Source organism: Urocitellus parryii, chromosome 7 (genome assembly GCF_045843805.1).
Source record: "Urocitellus parryii isolate mUroPar1 chromosome 7, mUroPar1.hap1, whole genome shotgun sequence".
Lineage (NCBI taxonomy): Eukaryota > Metazoa > Chordata > Mammalia > Rodentia > Sciuridae > Urocitellus > Urocitellus parryii.
The window spans coordinates 140,262,995-140,281,738 of record NC_135537.1 but is presented as its reverse complement, the minus strand read 5'-3'; the positions used below and the strand labels follow the sequence as shown (position 1 = coordinate 140,281,738).

Here is an 18,744-nt window from a genome sequence, read left to right as displayed (position 1 = left end):
AACTACAACTAAAAAATAAATATTAAAAAAATGGTACAGTCCATATTACCTAATAAATGTTTGTGTAATGAGCCAGGAACTTAGTGAATGCATAATGAGCAAAAGCTGGGTGTAAGAGGCACAGAATAGAAAGTCATGTAGGAATGAAGATGGAAATTGAAGACAATGCTGTGCAGAGAGAGGAAGAAAGAGAAAATAGCAGAGGGAGAAGGATTAGGGGAAGAGCAGAATGAGAGACAAGCAGAAGGGACTGGGAGGTTTGGCTGTTTAGAAGTGGCATCAGAGGAACTTAGCACTTCCTTTAAAACACCAGTTAATCTTTCAGTAGCACAGACACAGGATCTTCTGTACTATTAAGCTGCTTGTATGCTTTTATTTTCAAACTTCAAAGTTTATTTTTGAATGCTTATTTTCCTAGAGAATTCTGAAGTCCTTCTATGGGCTTAAAGTAATAATTTTAATTTCAATAATTTCTTTTGGATTATTAGAGGCATTCAATTTACCAGTTCTTACTGGAAAAAATTTCAAATATTTTTTTAGTTGCAGTTGGACACAATACCTTCTTTCTTTCTTTCTTTCTTTCTTTCTTTCTTTCTTTCTTTCTTTCTTTCTTTCTTTCTTTCTTTCTTTCTTTCTTTCTTTTTTTCTTTAATGTAGTGCTGAGGATTGAACCTAGCATCTTGCACATGCTACATGAGCACTCTACCACTGAGCCACAACCCCAGTCCCTAAAAATTCTTTTGTATTTTAAAATCTGTCAGTTTGTCTTAGTCTTTCTTCTTTGAAAGATAAAGACCTGCTTCAAACATTGTTGGACAAAAAGTCACACTTAAAACTAGCAGCTGTTTTTATTACTCTTAGTCATTTGATTTTATTTCAATCAAAACAGTTTGGTTTTCTTTTAAGTCCTAATAGGTATGATTAACATAGGAACAATTAAAATCACATTTATTCCCCTGTTCTCAACCTGGGTGATGCATCTCTGGCTGAGTACAAGGGTAACTATCATGCTGAGAGCATAAGCAGGAGCTATCAAAGATTTGACTCGGGCTAGAGGCAATAGGCCAAGATACTTTGAGAGAGACATCTCAAAATTTTAGTCCAAGACATAAGAATGACCTGGGATGCTTGCTATAAATACATCTTCCAGGTTTCTACCCAAGCCCTGGGATCAGAATCCCCTGGGTGATTTCTATGTCCAGGAAAGAAAGAGACTTGTGACCGTAATGCCTGAGTACCTTCAGTCTTGCCCTAATAGTATATAGGGCAACTCCTAGGACTCTTTTTTGTTTTATATTGTAAATTGATGATTCATGATTATATTGTATATATTTATGGAGCATAATGTGATGTTATGACTTATAAATACATGTAGAATAATTAAACCAAGATAATTAACATCTATTACCTTTTTTTGGGGGGGGAGGGTGGGCCAAGGTACCAGGAATTGAACTCAGGGGCACTCGAATACTGAACCACATCTCCAGCTTTTTTTTGTATTTTATTTAGAGACAGGGTCTCACTGAGTTGCTTACCACCTCACTGCTGCTGAGGCTGGCTTTGAACTCACAATCCTCCTGCCTCAATTTCCTGAGCTGCTGGAATGGATTACAGGCATGTGCCACCACGCTCGGCTTAACTAGTTTCTGTTTTTTTTTTGGGGGGGGGGGGATGAGAATATTTGAAACCTATAGTCTTAGAAAGTTTGAAATGTACAATTTATTATTATTATTATTATTATTATTATTATTATTATTGAATGTATTGGCATGCAATGGCTCTTTTTTTATTTATACATGACAGCAGAATGCATTACAATTCTTATTACACATATAGAGCACAATTTTTCATATCTCTGGTTGCATACATAGTATATTCACACCAATTTGTGTCTTCATACCTTTCTTTGGCTAATAATGATCATCACATTCCACCATCATTAATAACCCCATACCCCCTCCCTTCCCCTCCAACCCCTCTGACCTACCTAGAGTTCGTCTATTCCTCCCATGCTCCCACTCCCTATCCCACTATGAATCAGCTTCCTTATAGCAAAGAAAACATTTGGCATTTGGTTATTTGGGATTGGCTAACTTCACTTAGCATTATCTTCTCTAACTCCACCCATTTACCTGCAAATGCCATGATTTTATTCTCTTTTATCGTTGAGTTATATTTTATTGTGTATATATGCCACATATTTTTTTTATCTATTCATCTATTGAAGGGCATCTGGTTGGTTCCACAGTTTAGCTGTTGTGAATTGTGCTGCTATAAACATTGATGTGGCTGTGTTCCTGTAGTATGCTGTTTTTAAGTCCTTTGGGTATAAACTGAGGAGAGGGATAGCTGGGTCAAATGGTGGTTTCATTCCCAATTTTCCAAGAAATCTCCATACTGCTTTCCATATTGGCTGCATCCATTTGCAGTCCCACCAGCAGTGTATGAGTGTACCTTTTCCCCCACATCCTCGCCAACACTTATTGTTGTTTGTCTTCAAATATCTGCCATTCTGACTAGAGTGAAATGAAATCTTAGATTTGATTTGCATTTCTCTAATTGCTAGTGTTGATGAACATTTTTTCATATATTTGTTGATTGATTGTGCATCATCTTCTGAGAAGTGTCTGTTCAGGTGTTGGCCCATTTATTGATTGGGTTGTTTATTTTTTTGGTGTTTAGTTTTTTGAGTTCTTTATATTAGTATTAGTGCTCTATCTGATGTGTGAGGGGTAAAGATTTGCTCCCAAGATGTAGACTCTCTATTCACCTCACAGATTGTTTCTTTTGCTGAGAAGAAACTTTTTAGTTGAGTCCATTCCATTTATTGATTCTTGATTTTAATTATTGCACCACAGGAGTCTTATTAAGGAAGTTGGGGCCTAATCACACATTATGAAGATTAGGGCCTACTTTTTCTTCTATTAGATGCAGGTTCTCTGGTTGTATTCCTAAGTTCTTGATCCATTTTGAGTTGAGTTTTGTGCACGGTGAGAAATAGGGATTTAATCTCATTTTGTTGCATATGGATTTCCAGTTTTTCCAGCTCCATTTGTTAAAGAGGCTATCTTTTCTCCAATCCATATTCTAGGCACCCTTTGTCTAATATAAGATAACTATAATTTTGTGGGTTAGACTCTGTGCCCTCTGTTCTGTACCATTGGTCTACCAGTTGTTTTGATGCCAATATCATGCTGTTTTTGTTACCATTGCTCTGTAGTATAGTTTAAGGTCTAATATAGTGATACCACCTGCTTCACTCTTCCTGCTAAGGATTGCTTTAGCTATTCTAGGTCTCTTATTTTTCCAGATGAATTTCATGATTGCTTTTTCTATGTCTATGAGGTTTGTCATTGGAAGTTTGATCAGAATTTCATTAAATCTGTATAATGCTTTTGGAAGTATGGTCATTTTGATAATATTAATTCTGCCTATCCAAGAGCAAAATAGACCTTTCCTTCTTCTAAGGTCTTCTTTGATTTCTTTCTTTAGGGTTCTAAGTTTCATTTTATAGATCTTTCATCTCTTTTGTTAAATTGATTCTCAAGGTTTTTTTGTTTTTGTTTTTGAGGCTATTGAGAATGGGATGGTTTTCCTAGTTTCCCTTTCTTAAGATTTGTCACTGATATACAGAAATGCCTTTGACTTATGGGTGTTGATTTGATATCCTGCTACTTTGCTGAATTTATTTACTATTCTAGATGTTTTCTGTTGGAACTTGTAGGGTCTTCCAGGTATAGAATCATATCATCAGCAAAAAAGTGCCAATTTGAGTTCTTCTTTTCCTATGTGTATCCCTTTAATTTCTTTCGTCTAATTGCTCTGGCCAGTGTTTCAAGAACTGTGTTAAATAGAAGTGGTGAAAGAGGGCATCCCTGTATTGTTCCAGTTTTTAGAGGGAATGCATTCAATTTTTCTCCAGTTAAAATGGTGTTGGCCTGGGGCTTAGCATAGATAGGCTTTACAATGTTGAGATATGTTCCTGTTATCCCTAGTTTTTCTAGTGTTTTGAACATAAAGGGGTGCTGTATTTTGTCAAATGATTTTTCTGCCATCTATTGAGTTGATCATAGGATTTTTATCTTTAAGCCTATTGATGTGATGAATTACATTTATTGTAATTTATTGATTTCCATATGTTGAACCAACCTTGCATCCCTGGGATGAATCCCACTTGATCATGGTGCATGATCTTTTTGATATGTTTTTGTATTAGATCCAGAATTTTATTGAGAATTTTTGCATCTATGTTCATTAGAGATATTGGTCTGAAGTTTTCTTTCTTTGACGTGTCTTTGCCTGGTTTTGAAATCAGAGTGATATTGACCTCATATAATGAGTTTGGAAGTTCCTTCTCTTTTTCTATTTCCTGAAATAAATTGGAGAGTATTGGTATTATTCTTCTTTGAAGGTCCTGTAGAACTCGGCTATGTATCTGTCTGGTCCTGGGATTTTCTTGGTTGGTAGACTTTTGATGGTGTCTACTATCTCGTCACTTGTTTACATTGTGTGTATCATCCTGGTTCAATTTGAGCGAATTATATGACTCTAGAAATTTGTCGATGCTTTCAATATTTTCTATTTTATTGGAGTATAGGTTTTCAAAATAATTTCTAATTATCTTCTGTATTTCTGTAGTGTCTGTTGTGATATTTCCTTTTTCATCACATATGTTAGTAATTTGAGTTTTCTCTCTTCTTCTCTTTTTAGCATGGCTAAGGTCTATCAATTTTATTTCTTTTTTCCAAAGAACCAACTTTTTGTTCTGTCAATGTTTTCAATTGTTTCTTTTGTTTCAATTTCATTGATTTTAGCTCTGATTTTAATTACTTCCTGTCTTCTGCTGCTTTTAGTGTTGATTTGTTCTTCTTTTTCTAGGGCTTTGAGATGTAGTGTTAAGTCATTTATTTATTGACTTTTTCTTCTTTTAAGGAATGAACTCCATTCAATGAACTTTCCTTTGTATTGGTATGCAATGGCTCTTTAGAAAACTTGTTCCTCCTATCTGAAATTTTGCATCCTTTGACCATTATCTCTCCTCACTCACCCTATATGCCCTTAACCTCTGCTTCTTTGAGTTCTGTTGTTTTATATTCCATGTATAAGTGAGAACATGATGTGTTTGTTTTCTCTGCTTGGCTTATTTCACTTAGCATAACTCTCCAATTTTATTTATGTTGTCACAAAGGGCAGACTTTTCTTTATTTTAGAGGCTATATAATATTCTGTTGTGCTCATGTATCACTTTTTCTTTATTCATTCATCTGTTGTTGGACACTGAGGTTGATTCCATAACTTGGCTAGTGTGAGTAGTAAACATATAGTGCAGATGTCTTTTTGACAAACTAATTTCAGATCTTTTGCCAAATGTGGCAAAAGTGCTGAGGAAGAAGGGCTCACTTGCCTGCTTACATCAAGAAAGATTTCAGGGAGAAAAGACAGGTACAAAGTTTAGATGGAACTCTGGATTCTTGTTTTCAGTTATTTGAACAATCTGAACTAAGTCCAAAAGTCTTAATGTTTTCTGTCTCTACATCCTTCAGAGTATCTAAGATGAAGGAGAATGTTACACAGAAAAGAGAACAAAGAGTCCACATAAACACAATCAAAGTCAAGGTGGCCAGCGTGCGGAAACAGGCTCTGCAGGAACAATTTGATGAATGGATTCTAGACCCTAGAGGAATGATTCCTACCATAGTGGTAAGACAGCAGGGTATATGTAATGGGTTTGGGGGTGAGTGGTAAGAGGGTACTTGCTAGAATACTGAGTGGAATGCCAGAAACCTCCCTTCAATATTTCAGTACTGCTGAAGTAAATTAATCTTGACCTATCTGGTCAATGAGAACTGATTCCTGTAATTTTCTCATAAACATTTAAAAAAATCTAGCTGGATTCCTAAAATCATGATTCTGGCAATGGTTTACAAACTAATCACTATAAATGGTTTACAAACTAATCATTACAAATGGAGATTTTATTTGTTGTGTATGTGACTGCTTTTGTCTCTTAATTTTAGAGAATAACTATACTCTAATAATTATTTTCTTTTAGATGTGGATAGATTTGAAAATGTTTAAATTGTTAAATCCAATGCCAAGTATATTTCAATTTAAGGTGCATGATCGAAAATGGACCAAGGAAGACAAGCCACACACCGACAAGAAATATTAGCAAAAAAAAACATTGCTGATAAAAGAGCATTATCCCACACACGTACAAAGAATTATTAAAACTGAAAAATACAAAAACAAATAGCCCTGTTAAAATATGGGCAAAAGTCCTAAATAGATACTTCACTGAATAGATACTTCAAAAAAAAAATGCAGATGTCAATAAACCTATGAGACAGTGCCCAATATCATATGTCATTAATAAATTTCAGAATAAAACAGCAGTGAGATACTAGTATACACCTGTTAGAATGGCCAAAATTCAAAACACAAAACACTGCTGTCACGCTGGCTAGAATGTAGAGTAGCAAGAACTGTCATTCATTGTTGGTGGGAATGCAAAATAGTACAGCCACTCTGAAAGACAGTTTGTCAGTCTTCTATAAAACTAAACATATTCTTAAAAGACAAATACTAAATTATTTCACTTACATTAGATATTTGAAGTAGTTAAATTCAGAAAATAGGAAGTAGAAAGATAATTGCCAAAGCCTGGGAAAAGGTGAAGGGAAGTGTTTTTATTTAGTGAGTACAGAGTTTCAGGTTTGCAAAATGAAAAGTTCTGGAGATGTGGGTCAGGCATAGTGGCATATGTCTGTAATTCCAGTGACTTGGAAGTCTGAGGCAGGAGGATTACAAGTTTGAGGCCAGCCTGGTCAACTTAGCGAAATCCTGTCTCAAAATAAAAAAACAGAAGGACTGGGAGTGTAGTTCATGGTAGAGCACTTGCCTAGCGTTTCCAAGGTCCTGGGTTTAATACCCAGTACTGAAACAAACAAACAATCAGACATGGAGAAACTTAAGTGCATCACATTAAGTGGAAGAAGCCAATCTGAAAAGGCTACTTATGGGATGATCGTAACTACATGATGTTCTAGAAAAGGAAAAAATCATGAAGACAGTAAAAAGGTTAGTGGTTGCCAGGAGTCAGAGCGGGCAGGAAGGATAAATAGGTGGAATACAGAGGATTTTTAGGATAGTGAAACTGTACTATTATAGTGGATACTTGTCATACATTTGTCAAAACCCATAGAATGTAGAACACCAAGAGTGACTCCTAATATAAACTAGGGTCTTTGAGTGATGATAAAGCATTAATGTAGGTTCATCAACTGTAACAAATGTACTATCCTAGTGCAGGATGTTGACAGTGGAAAAGGCTGTTGTGGGGGTGGGGTAGGGAGCATATGGGAACTCTCTGTACTGTCCTCTCAATTTTGCTGCAAACCTAAAACGTCTCTAAAGAAAATGAAATATATTTTTAAAAATGAACCAACAAGAGTCAGGTGAAGCGGTGCACACCTGTAATCTCAGCAGCTTGGGAGACTGAGGCAGGAGGATCGAGAGTTCAAAGCCAGCCTCAGTAAAAAGTGAGGCACTCAGCAACTCAGTGAGACCCTGTCTCTAAGTAAAAATACAAAATAGGGCTGGGGTTGTGGCTCAGTGGTCTAGTGCCTCTAAGCTCAATCCCCAGTTCAAAAAAAAAAATGGACTTACAAGAACTCTGAAATTTTATTTTCAATAATCAAAGAATAAGGAAGAATAGAGGATTCTTAGGATGGTCAAACTGGTTGCTAAATGTGTCTTAGCTCCACCATGCTCTGTGGGGAGCCAGTCCAAATGCAGGCACCTTTAAGTTCTGATGCATCATGGGGATCTGAAAGATCAGTACAGTCTGGCACCTTAGTGCCAGTAGTGCACTGGTGACTCGTGCTTTTCTCTCCATCAAGTAATAAGGTGTGCCCCTGGGAGTGGCCCTAGGAGTAGGCGGCACCCAGAGAGGTTGAGCTACACTCCCCTGTTCCCTTGTAATCCTATTCCTTGCCTCATTTGAATGGCTTCTTCCCAATAAAAGGGTTCAGCACATGCTCCTCTCTCTTTCCACGGACCCCTAAGGTCGGAGGAGCCATCACAGGACCCAAAGAAAAAAGTATTTCTCTGTTTCTGTGTGGTTATTTCGTGCAGCCCAGTTCACCTGGAGTGACTTTGAGTGTTTAGTCATGGAATACAATGCCCAGTGTTAGAGCATTAGCTAGAAATGTTATCCAGGATGGGGGCAAAACAGTATCACTCTCAGCATCCCAGTTCTTTCACAAAAAGTTGGGAATCACTGAAGATGTGCATATAAAAGCACTTCATATACCTTGACATATTCTCTAAACTAAACGTGAATTGTTGCTATTTCTGTCCTTGGGTTAGAAAGATTACAGAACACTTAAGACAGAAAGACTATAGATGACTTTTAGTCTAAAATACTATATGTGTGATAATTGAGGATTAATACTTGGTTCCTTTCCTTACCTTTTTTTTTTTTGTCTCCTTTTTTTTTCTTCCTTCCTACCTTCCTTTTTTTTTTTTTTTCCTGATTTGCAGATTCAAAATGTTCTTCATGAATTTTTCCAAAAGCCAGAATTCAAGCTTGGTAAGTATGCCTACTACTATGGTATTTTTATTTTTCTCTTTTTGCAGGGAGGGCACTGAATTCAGATGAAGCATTGATATTAAAACTGATGTTATTGAAAGCACTTTTTATAGATGAATTATGTTCTTCTGTTCTATCCAGACAATATAGAAAAGTTATCAATCATTCTCAATTCTTTTAGTCCAATGTCCCACTGTATTGCACCTTTTTAAATTTTTTTTAGTCGTTGATGGACCTTTATTGAATTTATTTACTTATATGTGGTGCTGAGAATCGAACCTAGTGCTCTATCACTGAGTTACAATCTCAGCCCTGTATTGCATCTCCTTATTAACCTATGCCATACTTAGAGAATTTAAAAAGGAACATACAATATCATATTTGTGATTTCAATATATAAATGTTTGGTTACAACTTCACTAGAAGACATAATACAATAGTTAGACCTACTTATCATGAGTGTTTAGATATGTGGAAAGTAAAATTATATCCAATTGTGTGTGTGTGTGTGTGTGTGTGTGTGTGTGTGTGTGAGAGAGAGAGAGAGAGAGAGAGAGAGAGAGAGAGAGAGAGAGAGAGAGAGAGAGAGAATATCCCATGACAGGGAGAGCTACAAATTCAGACTGACATAGATGTGTTGTATTAGAGTTCAGACATAATTTATATGTTAGCTCCTATAACACAATTCTCTGAAATGGTGAACAACTCCTAGTTAAGTTCCAAGATGAATTTTACATTTAAACCTCCCTCAAATTTTCACAGTAGTTACATTCTTGGAAAATTAAACAGCAAAATTAGGGGCTGGGGGTGTAGCTCAGTGGTAAAGCTTGTGCATAGCATGAATGAGGCCCTCAGTTTAATCCCCAGCACCAAAAAACAAAGACGACAGCAAAATTCTACTCTGTGTTTATATATATAATAGAATTGAGTTCTAGATTCAAAATTGCTATAAGCAGATTTTTCACTTACTTGAATGTCTGACAGGAAGGGGAAAGCCTTAATTTTGCAGAAATTGCAGGGGTTCTGCCTCTACACCTACTCTCCATTATTGTAATTACAAAAACTCTCCCACAAATTCCCACCATGCATAGTGCTGGGAGAGTGGGACAGTACCACCCCTATGGAGAACCATAGATTTGATGCATTTGTTTTTGGAAAGATTTCTTTATGTGAAACTAGGCACACACACACACACACACACACACACACACACACACACCACACCCACACACACACACACACACATATACACACACAAATTTGACTTTGTTACATAAAGAACTAGACTTTGAGTCCTGAGATTTACATAATTTAGATCCAGCTGATTTTTTTTCAACTTCAATTTATTTTTAACTACTTATTACAATGATAACAATAGATAGTGACAATGTTTGAAGTCTGTTCTCACTGTTTTAAAATGAAATATGCTTCTCCTCCTCTTGATCACTGGTCCTCAAATGTGATTTGGACCTTGTGTCAGTGACAACCTTTTTTCTCTTCCCTGTTCTCAGCCTATCCCAAAACTGTAATTCTCCTGTGAGCTCAACCTCCACTCTTATTTCAGAAATTCTTGAAACAACTTCCTGTGTTTATTTATTTTGGATGGGGGTACAGAAGGAGTGAGTAAAGACAACACTATTGGGATCCTGATGAACATTAGAGAAATTCTAAGCTACTCCAGTTGATAGTAATTATTTCTCCTCTTTACTCCTTTCTTTTTTTAATATTTATTTTTTAGTTGTAGTTGGATACAATATCTTTATTTTATTTTTAGTGGCGCTGAGGGTCGAACCCAGGGCCTCTCATGTGCTAGGTGAGCGCTCTACCGCTGAGTCACAATCCCAGCCCCTACTCCTTTTTTATAGTATTTATTTTCTATATCATCCATCCATTCATTCAATATTTATCAAATCCTTCCTTAGTTCCAGATATTGTGAGGGGACAAAGAAAGCAAAGACATACTTCTTTTCCTTAAGTTACTCAAAGTCCAATCAGAGGATATGTGTGAACATTCATAGCAGCTATTACTGGTAGAAGCCAGTCTAGTTTGCATAATTTTCTGGAGCTTAAAAAAAGGTCTGAAATAGGGATATTGGCATTTAATGCATAAGCTTATAATGAGTCTTCTTGGCCACAATAACTGATACAAATAACAGTCACAAAATCCAAGAATAACTGAAAAATCTTTCCTGTGCCCTTGTGCCAGTCCAGGAAAGACAGGAAGAGTTACTGTTAGAAGTAGGAGAAGAAGCCAGTTTGTTGGTTCATTCATCATGAGCTTTCATAGAATTATTTTCCTCTCTTGGTAAGATCAATAAGGATTACATAAGTGACATATCAAATGGAAGTTTAAAAACGTTTACTTGAACTAACTGCCAAATTCACTATTGTTGACCACTCTGTTACTCATAAAACTTTTTGCTTAGCTTTTGTGATATCATTTTCTCTTTATGTTTTTCTTCTATCTTTGATCACCTCTTGCATTTTTCCTCTTGGTTCTTATTTTGCTTAAACCTTAAATGTTGTTTTCCAGAGTTTCCCTTTTGACTCACTTTATATACTACCCACTCCCTTTGTTTTCTTATTCAAATCTTTAACTGCAATGATGACTCCCAATCCATATTCTATTTCAAACTTTACCCCTGAGCTCCAGCTACTTATGAAAAGATCTACAATGAGTGGTAAGTGAAAAAGCAAGTTTCAGATCAAAATTATCATATTCATTTAGAGAAAAAATATATATGTCCGTGTACACATACACATATGGAAATGCATAGGAAGGGTTGCTGAAAGGATGGTGACAAGCTGGTGACAGTGATTACTTCTGGGACAGAGAGGAATGAGTGTGCAGATGGGGGACTAGAGGGAAAAGAGGATATTCACATTTTGCTGCTCATATTTTTGTATTATTTGAATGTTTTACTAACCATATAATAAATATTACTAGTTAATTTAAGAAACATTAAGGCCAAAAAAGATTTTTAAATGGAAGTTTACAGAGGTGTTTTGATTTAGATTCTCCTAGCATAAATGCTAGCATAAATTAATACAAATGTTTTTATAGTCTTTTATATGATTGTGCATATGTGTTTCTGCTTTATCTCAACCCAGTTATTAAAAATTTAGCTTTATTCTCTTTACTATTTGGGTTGCTGGGTTAAAAAAAAAAGCCAGGAAAAATAATAATTCTGTAGTAATTGGAAAGCTACCCAACTATATATCATTTACTTTATGGATAGATATTAGTTAAGAAATAATTTTACATTCTTTTAAGTACTAGACTATAAATACAAAATATGACTATATTATAACCAAACTATAACCAAACTAACTAGCAAACATTTTTATCCCCAAATTAGAATCACATTGCAAACAATTGGATTTTACTGACTCCGTAGAATCAGGATTGAACAAAACGGAATTTTCAGAAGTAAGAAGTTATATTATTTAATGTTTGAATCATTCTATTAGTTTCAACTATCTTTTGGTAGATGTCACATATACATTAACTTAGAATGAAATAAGATCATAGAAACTTATTTTTTTGTGTGTGTGTGTGTGGTGCTGGGGATTAAACCCAGGGCCTTGTGCATATGAGGCAAGCACTCTACCAACTGAGATATATCCCCAGCCCTTGATCAGATTTTTTTAATATTTATTTTTTTAAGTTTTAGGTGGACAAAATATCTTTATTTTACATTTATGTGGTGCTGAAGATCAAACCCAATGCTTCATGCATGCTAGGCGAGCACTCTACCACTGAGCCACAACCCCATCCCTCTTGATCAGTTTTTAAGGGATGCACTTTAAGATATTTTAACCCCTCTAGCCAGGCACAATGGTGCATGTCTGTAATCCCAGAAACTTGGGAGGCTGAGCAAAAGGATGATAGGTTCAAGGCCAGCCTCTGCAACTTGTTGAGACTCTATCTCAAAAGATTAAAAGGTCTGTGGATGTAGCTCAGTGGTAGAACGACCTTGAGTTCAATCCCTAGTACTACAAAAAAATTAACTCTCTGCAATTAGGCTACATCTTAAAGCAAAGTCATAATTTATTTCAGTGGCACTCATGATATGAAAATGTGAAAAACTTTCACTGACACCTTCTGGTAAGATCAAGAAAAACCTGCATCTTATATTCAATATCTAGTTATACAAATAATAATCAGATCTAAAACTTACAAAGCATTTTCATGGGCCAGACACTGTTCTAAATTTTTCATACATGAACTTGAGGAATCTGCTCAGCAACTCTTACATCTGCGCTCTCTCTCTCTCTCTCTCTCTCTCTCTCTCTCTCTCTCTCTCTCTTTGTAATCTTCTACTGTTATTGATGAAAACATTGAGGTTTAGAAAGGTTAAATAACTTGCACATGGTCTCACAATCAATCAAATTGGGAAATTTGTATTTAGATTATTTGGTTTCAAAGTTTACTTAATATTATATCTGAGAAAGTAGGATTCTATTTTCATGCAATAAGTGAAAGAAGCAATTTAATGATACCAAAATTCTGAGTCTTTTATAGTCTGTGTTTATATATTTTTCATGTTTTCCTATTTCCCCTTGTTTTTCTCCTCTAATGACATTAGTCTCAAAGTCAAGATAACTTTCTTTTTCTTTTTCCATTCACCCTTGCTCCATTGAAGGTGAAGACTAAGCACCTTAAACAGTTTCAAAGTTCTGTATGAAGGATTTCTGGAATCCTTCATTTTTGTATGAATCAGAATTTGGCAAATTTTTATCTCAGTTGTATTCTCATTGTGTTTTCTTAGGTTCTCTCTTTGCCATTCATTAGTCACAGGTTCAAACTAATAACCAGTTACTTATATCTCAACTGTGATGTAGAATCCATACTATGAACCAACTTCTTCTTCTCTCTCTTTTTTTTTCTTTTCTTTTTTTGGTTCATGGGACAAGGTGGTGATGGGGCTGGAGATTGAATCCAGGGCCCTGTGCATGCTAGGCAAGCACTTTAACTGACCTACACCTCCAGCACAGAGCCACATCTTTACTAATTTTCACACGCCAAGTCAGCTACCAGGAGCTATCTGCTGATTGGCTGTTACCTGGGCTAAATCAACCCAAAGAGCTAGTGAATGGCTCCTATGCTGTAAAGATTGCCAGAATTATTCAAACTAGTAATTTCCAAACTATTTTCCCTGCTTTGCCTTATATGTCCTGTAGAAACCCCCATAAAGACTCTTATTTAGGCTTTCCCTTTGCTTCTTTCTGTTTTTGCCTCCTAAACAAAACCTGATGCTTTCCCTCTGTTATTGTATGGCATGACATGATGCCTTCTCTTGGAAACTGTAAGTAATAAAAATCTTCTTTTAATGATTTCATTCCTCTCCACATCAACATTCAGTCACCTCCTTAAGTTGAAATCCCAGAATTAAAATTGAGATAAATGACTCAAAACAAAAATATGTAGAACAATAGTATTAAAATAATTCAGGAATAGTTGAGGCTTTATCATTTTATCCCATAGCTTAAATTACTTTTCAAAACAGTGATTCTTGGTGCTACTTTCCTAATTATCTTTTATTAGTTTTCCTACAAGAGAACAATTTAGAAAATTTTTCTATTTTTTTAATTATAAGAGTAATATATGAATTTTATCATATATGAATTATATCCCAATAAGAAAGTAATATAGGCTCATTATAGAAAATTAAAGGTGGAAAGTATAAAGAAGAAAAAAAGTTAAATCCATGATTCTACTAATAGTCACTGTTAACACTGGGATATTTTTCTTTGGATAATAACAATGGTTCAGATTTTTTTAATCATGTTTTTTATGTGCCACACACTGTACTAAGGATATTACATGTACTTTCTTAAGTAATTCTTACGAAAATTATTATCCTCATTTTGCAAATATGGCAGGAAGATGGAACAATTTCCTCAAGTTCACATGTGATATAAGTGACTGAACTGACTCCAAATGACCCTTGTGCCACATAGTGTCTATTATATTCATAGTGAAACATATGAGATTTTAGTTTAATTTTTTTTCTAATACAGTTTCAGTCATGCCTGATATACAATTCTGTGTTCTACTTTTTCACTTAACTTCATCTCTTGATCATTTATCTATGTTAATATTCTTTAAAACATGATCTTGAACTTTTTTAGCAATAGCATGTTAAAATGTAACCTCTTCCACTCTTCTATGTGATTGGAGACTTCTAAAACCAAGTCCAGCCAGCTGCAGTGATGCTTACCTATAATCCCAGAGACTTGAGGCAGGAAGATCACAAGTTCCAGACCAGCCTGGGCAACTTAGTAAGACCCTGACTCAAAATAAAAAATCAAAAGGGCTAGTAACAAAAAAAAAAAAAAAAAAAAAAAGAAAGAAAGAAAAAAAAGAAATCCAAGCTATAGTATTTCTCCAATTCTAAGATGAGTGTTTTCCTTCAGTATTTCTAAAATCAAGATACATTTTATAGCTCAATGTGTGTGTTTGATGAAATAGTATTTTTTCCCCTCTTCTCAAACTCCCAAAATCTGACTTTAAATCAATGGTCCATCTGATGATTAGTGGTTTTTGATAACTGGGGAGGTGGAAAACTACATATACTTTATAAGCAAAATGACTAATATTAAGTAACAAAAAGTTAATTTATTTGCTATTCATTTAAATGAATAGCAAATAAACAAAATAAGCAAACCAAAAAAATTGAGTAAGTTTGAAGATTTAAAATAATTTAATGGGACCAACACCATTTTTTATATTTTTAAATGTTAGAATGTTATGTTTAACTGGGCAAAGTGACACATGTCTATATATCCAATGACTCAGGAGGCTAAAGCAGGAAGATCACAAGTTTGAGCCCAGCCTGAGCAATTTAGTGAGACTCTTTCTCTTTAAAAAAAGGTGGGGATATAACTCATTGGTAGAGCACCCCTGGGTTCAACCTCCAGTACCAAAAAAAGTTACAAAATTTAAAATTGCAGGATAGTAGAGAAAATAGAACTCTCTTAAACTTTATGAACTTATTGCACATTGTAACAGAAAATACAAAAGAAAATTGTATTAAAAATGTAAAATTAAATAAACAAAAACTGTATAATAATTATGGAGATATTAAAACTTTTGGGAACAGCTTTATTGAAATAAAAGTCACATATTGTATTTTTTATGGCTGTTGTAACAAATTAGCACAAATTTAGTGGCTTAAAACAACAAAAATATATTCTCTCATATTTCTGAACATATTTCTGAGAAAGAAGTCCAAGATCAGGATCATTTGGGTCAAAATTGAGATGTTGGAAGGGCTGCTCTTCCTCTGATAATTTGTTCCGTCTCCCTTCCTGCTTCTGATAGCAGATGATATTCCATTATTTGTGACAGCATCACCAATCTCTGTCTCTGTAGCCAGGTTGCCTCCTCCTCTTCTTTCTGAGAAATCTCCTTTTTCTAAGGATATATGTGATCACATTTAGGGCCCACCTGGATAATTCAGGATAATCTCCAATCTCAAAACCCTTAATTTAATCACATCTACAAAAGCTCTTTTCCAATATAAGATAACATTTATAAATTCATGAATTAGGACCTGATATCTTTGAGGGCCATTAAATGCCTTACACACATTGAGAATATACAATTAAATGGTTTGTAGTATATTTACGAAATCATGCAACCATCTAAACAATCAGTTTTATAATATTCCCATCATCCCCTAAAGAAATTGCATTCCTATTAATAGTCACTCCCGGGCTGGGGATGTGGCTCAAGCGGTAGGGCGCTTGCCTGGCATGCACGGGGCGCAGGGTTCGATCCTCAGCACCACATAAAAATAAAATAAAGATGTTGTGTCCACTGAAAACTATGAAATAAATATTTAAAAAAATAGTCACTCCCCATTTTCCTCCAATCTCCAGTCCTCAACAACCACTAATGTACTTTCTGTCAGTACAGCTTTGCTTATTTTGGATATTTCATATGAATGGAATGATACAATATGTATTCTTATAGTGTTTTCTAGGTTCATGTGTAGTGTTTTCTAGATTCATATCTTTCTATTTCCAAATAAAATGTTGATAATAACATTCCTTTGTATGGATATATCACTTTTTATTTATCTTTCAATGGTTAGTGAATTTATATGCTTTTCATTTTTTGGCTATTGTGAATAATATTGCTATGAACATATGTACATAAGTTTGTACATGAGTACATGTTTTCATTTCTCTTAGGTATATTCTTGAGTAGAATTCCAGTATTATATGGTAACTTTATGCTTAATCTTTTAAAAATATTTTTTAGTTGTAAATGGACACAATATCTTTTTATTTGTTTATTTTTATGTGGTGCTGAGGATCAAACTCAGTGCCTCACATATGTGAGGCAAGTGCTGAGTTACAGCCCCAGGCCTATGCTTAATCTTTGAGAAACTACCAGAGCATTTGTTTTTTACAGCAGATGTACCATTTTACATTTCCACCTGAAGTGACCCTGTTCTAGTTTTATTGGTCAAAATTTATCAAAAATGGTCACCAAGAAAACATTATAAGCATTATATGTTCCAAATAGTAGAAATCCTACAAGTTATATTCTCTTATCATTATATAACAAAACTGGAAAATAATAAACAAACTTAAAAATTAAGTCCAACCAGTTGGAAATTTTTAAAATACTCTCTTTAATAACTACTGAGTGAATATCTGACATCTAGTTTTACAGGATGCTAGTAAATGTGTACTCAGATGAGAAATTGCTTTTTTTAAACTTTTAAACATGGGATATGGTGACAAATTTTAAAAATAGACAATTACAAAAATAAGCAACAAATATTCACACTCCCATCATCCAGAATTAATTCTTACCACCTTGGCATATTTTCCTATGAAAGAATCATTCCATTTTATAAAAATTAAATATGACCATTAAGAATTCAAACAACATGGGGCCAGGTTGTGGCTCAGCAGTAGAGTGCTCACCTAGCATATGGGAGGCCCTAGGTTTGATCCTCAGCACCACATAAAAATAAATAAAATAAAGGTATTGTATCCAACTACAACTAAAAAAATAAATATTTAAAAAGATTCAAACAATACATAAAAGTATTAAGATGAGAATTTGAAAATCCTGTAAGTTTTTTACCCAGAAATAACCATTGTCAGCCATCATTCAAAACTGCTTTATGTACTATATTACTATAGATAGGTAGGTATATAGCAATGCAGATGACCAGAAGTAATTAAAATTTTCAATTATTTAAAAACTAAAAAGAGGACTGTGAGGGGCTGGAGTTGTGGCTCAGTGGTAGAGCGCTCGCCTAGTACATGCAAGGCCCTGAATTCAATCCTCAGCACCAAATAAAAATAAATAAATAAATAAATAAAGGTATTGTGTCCAACTATAACTAAAAAATAAATATTAAAATATAGGGCTGTGATTGTGGCTCAGTGGTAGAGCACTTGCCTAGCACGTGTTCGATCCTGGGTTCAATCCTCAGCACCACATAAAAATAAATGAATAAAATAAAGGTATTATGTCCATCTACAACTAAAAAAATAAATCTAAAATATATATGTAATTTTGGGGCTGGGGTTGTGGCTGAGTGGTAGAGTGCTCGCCTAGCATGCATGAGGCGCTGGGTTTGATCCTCAGCACTACATAAATGTAAAAAATAAAGATATTGTGTCCACCTAAAACTAAAAAATAAATATTTAAAAAATATATATGTATATAATTTATCCCAAAGAAAGAAAAAGAAACTGAAGTGAAAATAAAGGAATTATTGAAATTAAACATATCTTCACAAATTAATTCTAAAATAATTCAAGTAAATGACCATATATATAAAAATGGTAAAAGTTGCAATTGTGGGAGATGGTGGTACATACCTATAATCCTAGTTATTTAGGAGGCTGAGGCAGGAAGATTATAAGTCCAAGTCTAGCTTTAGCAATTCAGCAAGATCTTGTCTGAAAATAAAAAATAAAAAGTGTTGGGGATATTGCTCAGTGGTGTAGTGTTTCTGGGTTCAATCCCCAGTACTGCACACACACAAAAATAAATAACAATAATAACATATATAAGTAAATAATAAAAAATTAAAAGTGTCTTAAATATGGTGTTCTATTTTTTTTCATTTCATGATTTTTTTTCTTTATTATGCCTTGGAATATATCTTTTGCTC

General features: G+C 34.6%; 1 protein-coding gene across 1 annotated transcript in view; it reads left to right on the top strand.

The window, feature by feature from the left end:
- The window catches only part of Efcab5 (EF-hand calcium binding domain 5), a 126,866-nt gene that overhangs the window by 21,702 nt on the left and 86,420 nt on the right, over nucleotides 1–18,744 (top strand). The window contains exons 5-7 of the mRNA XM_077801269.1: nucleotides 5,544–5,700; nucleotides 8,545–8,593; nucleotides 11,953–12,023. Of these exons, the coding sequence (XP_077657395.1) occupies nucleotides 5,544–5,700; nucleotides 8,545–8,593; nucleotides 11,953–12,023 (277 nt within the window). The remainder of the gene's footprint in view (nucleotides 1–5,543; nucleotides 5,701–8,544; nucleotides 8,594–11,952; nucleotides 12,024–18,744) is intronic.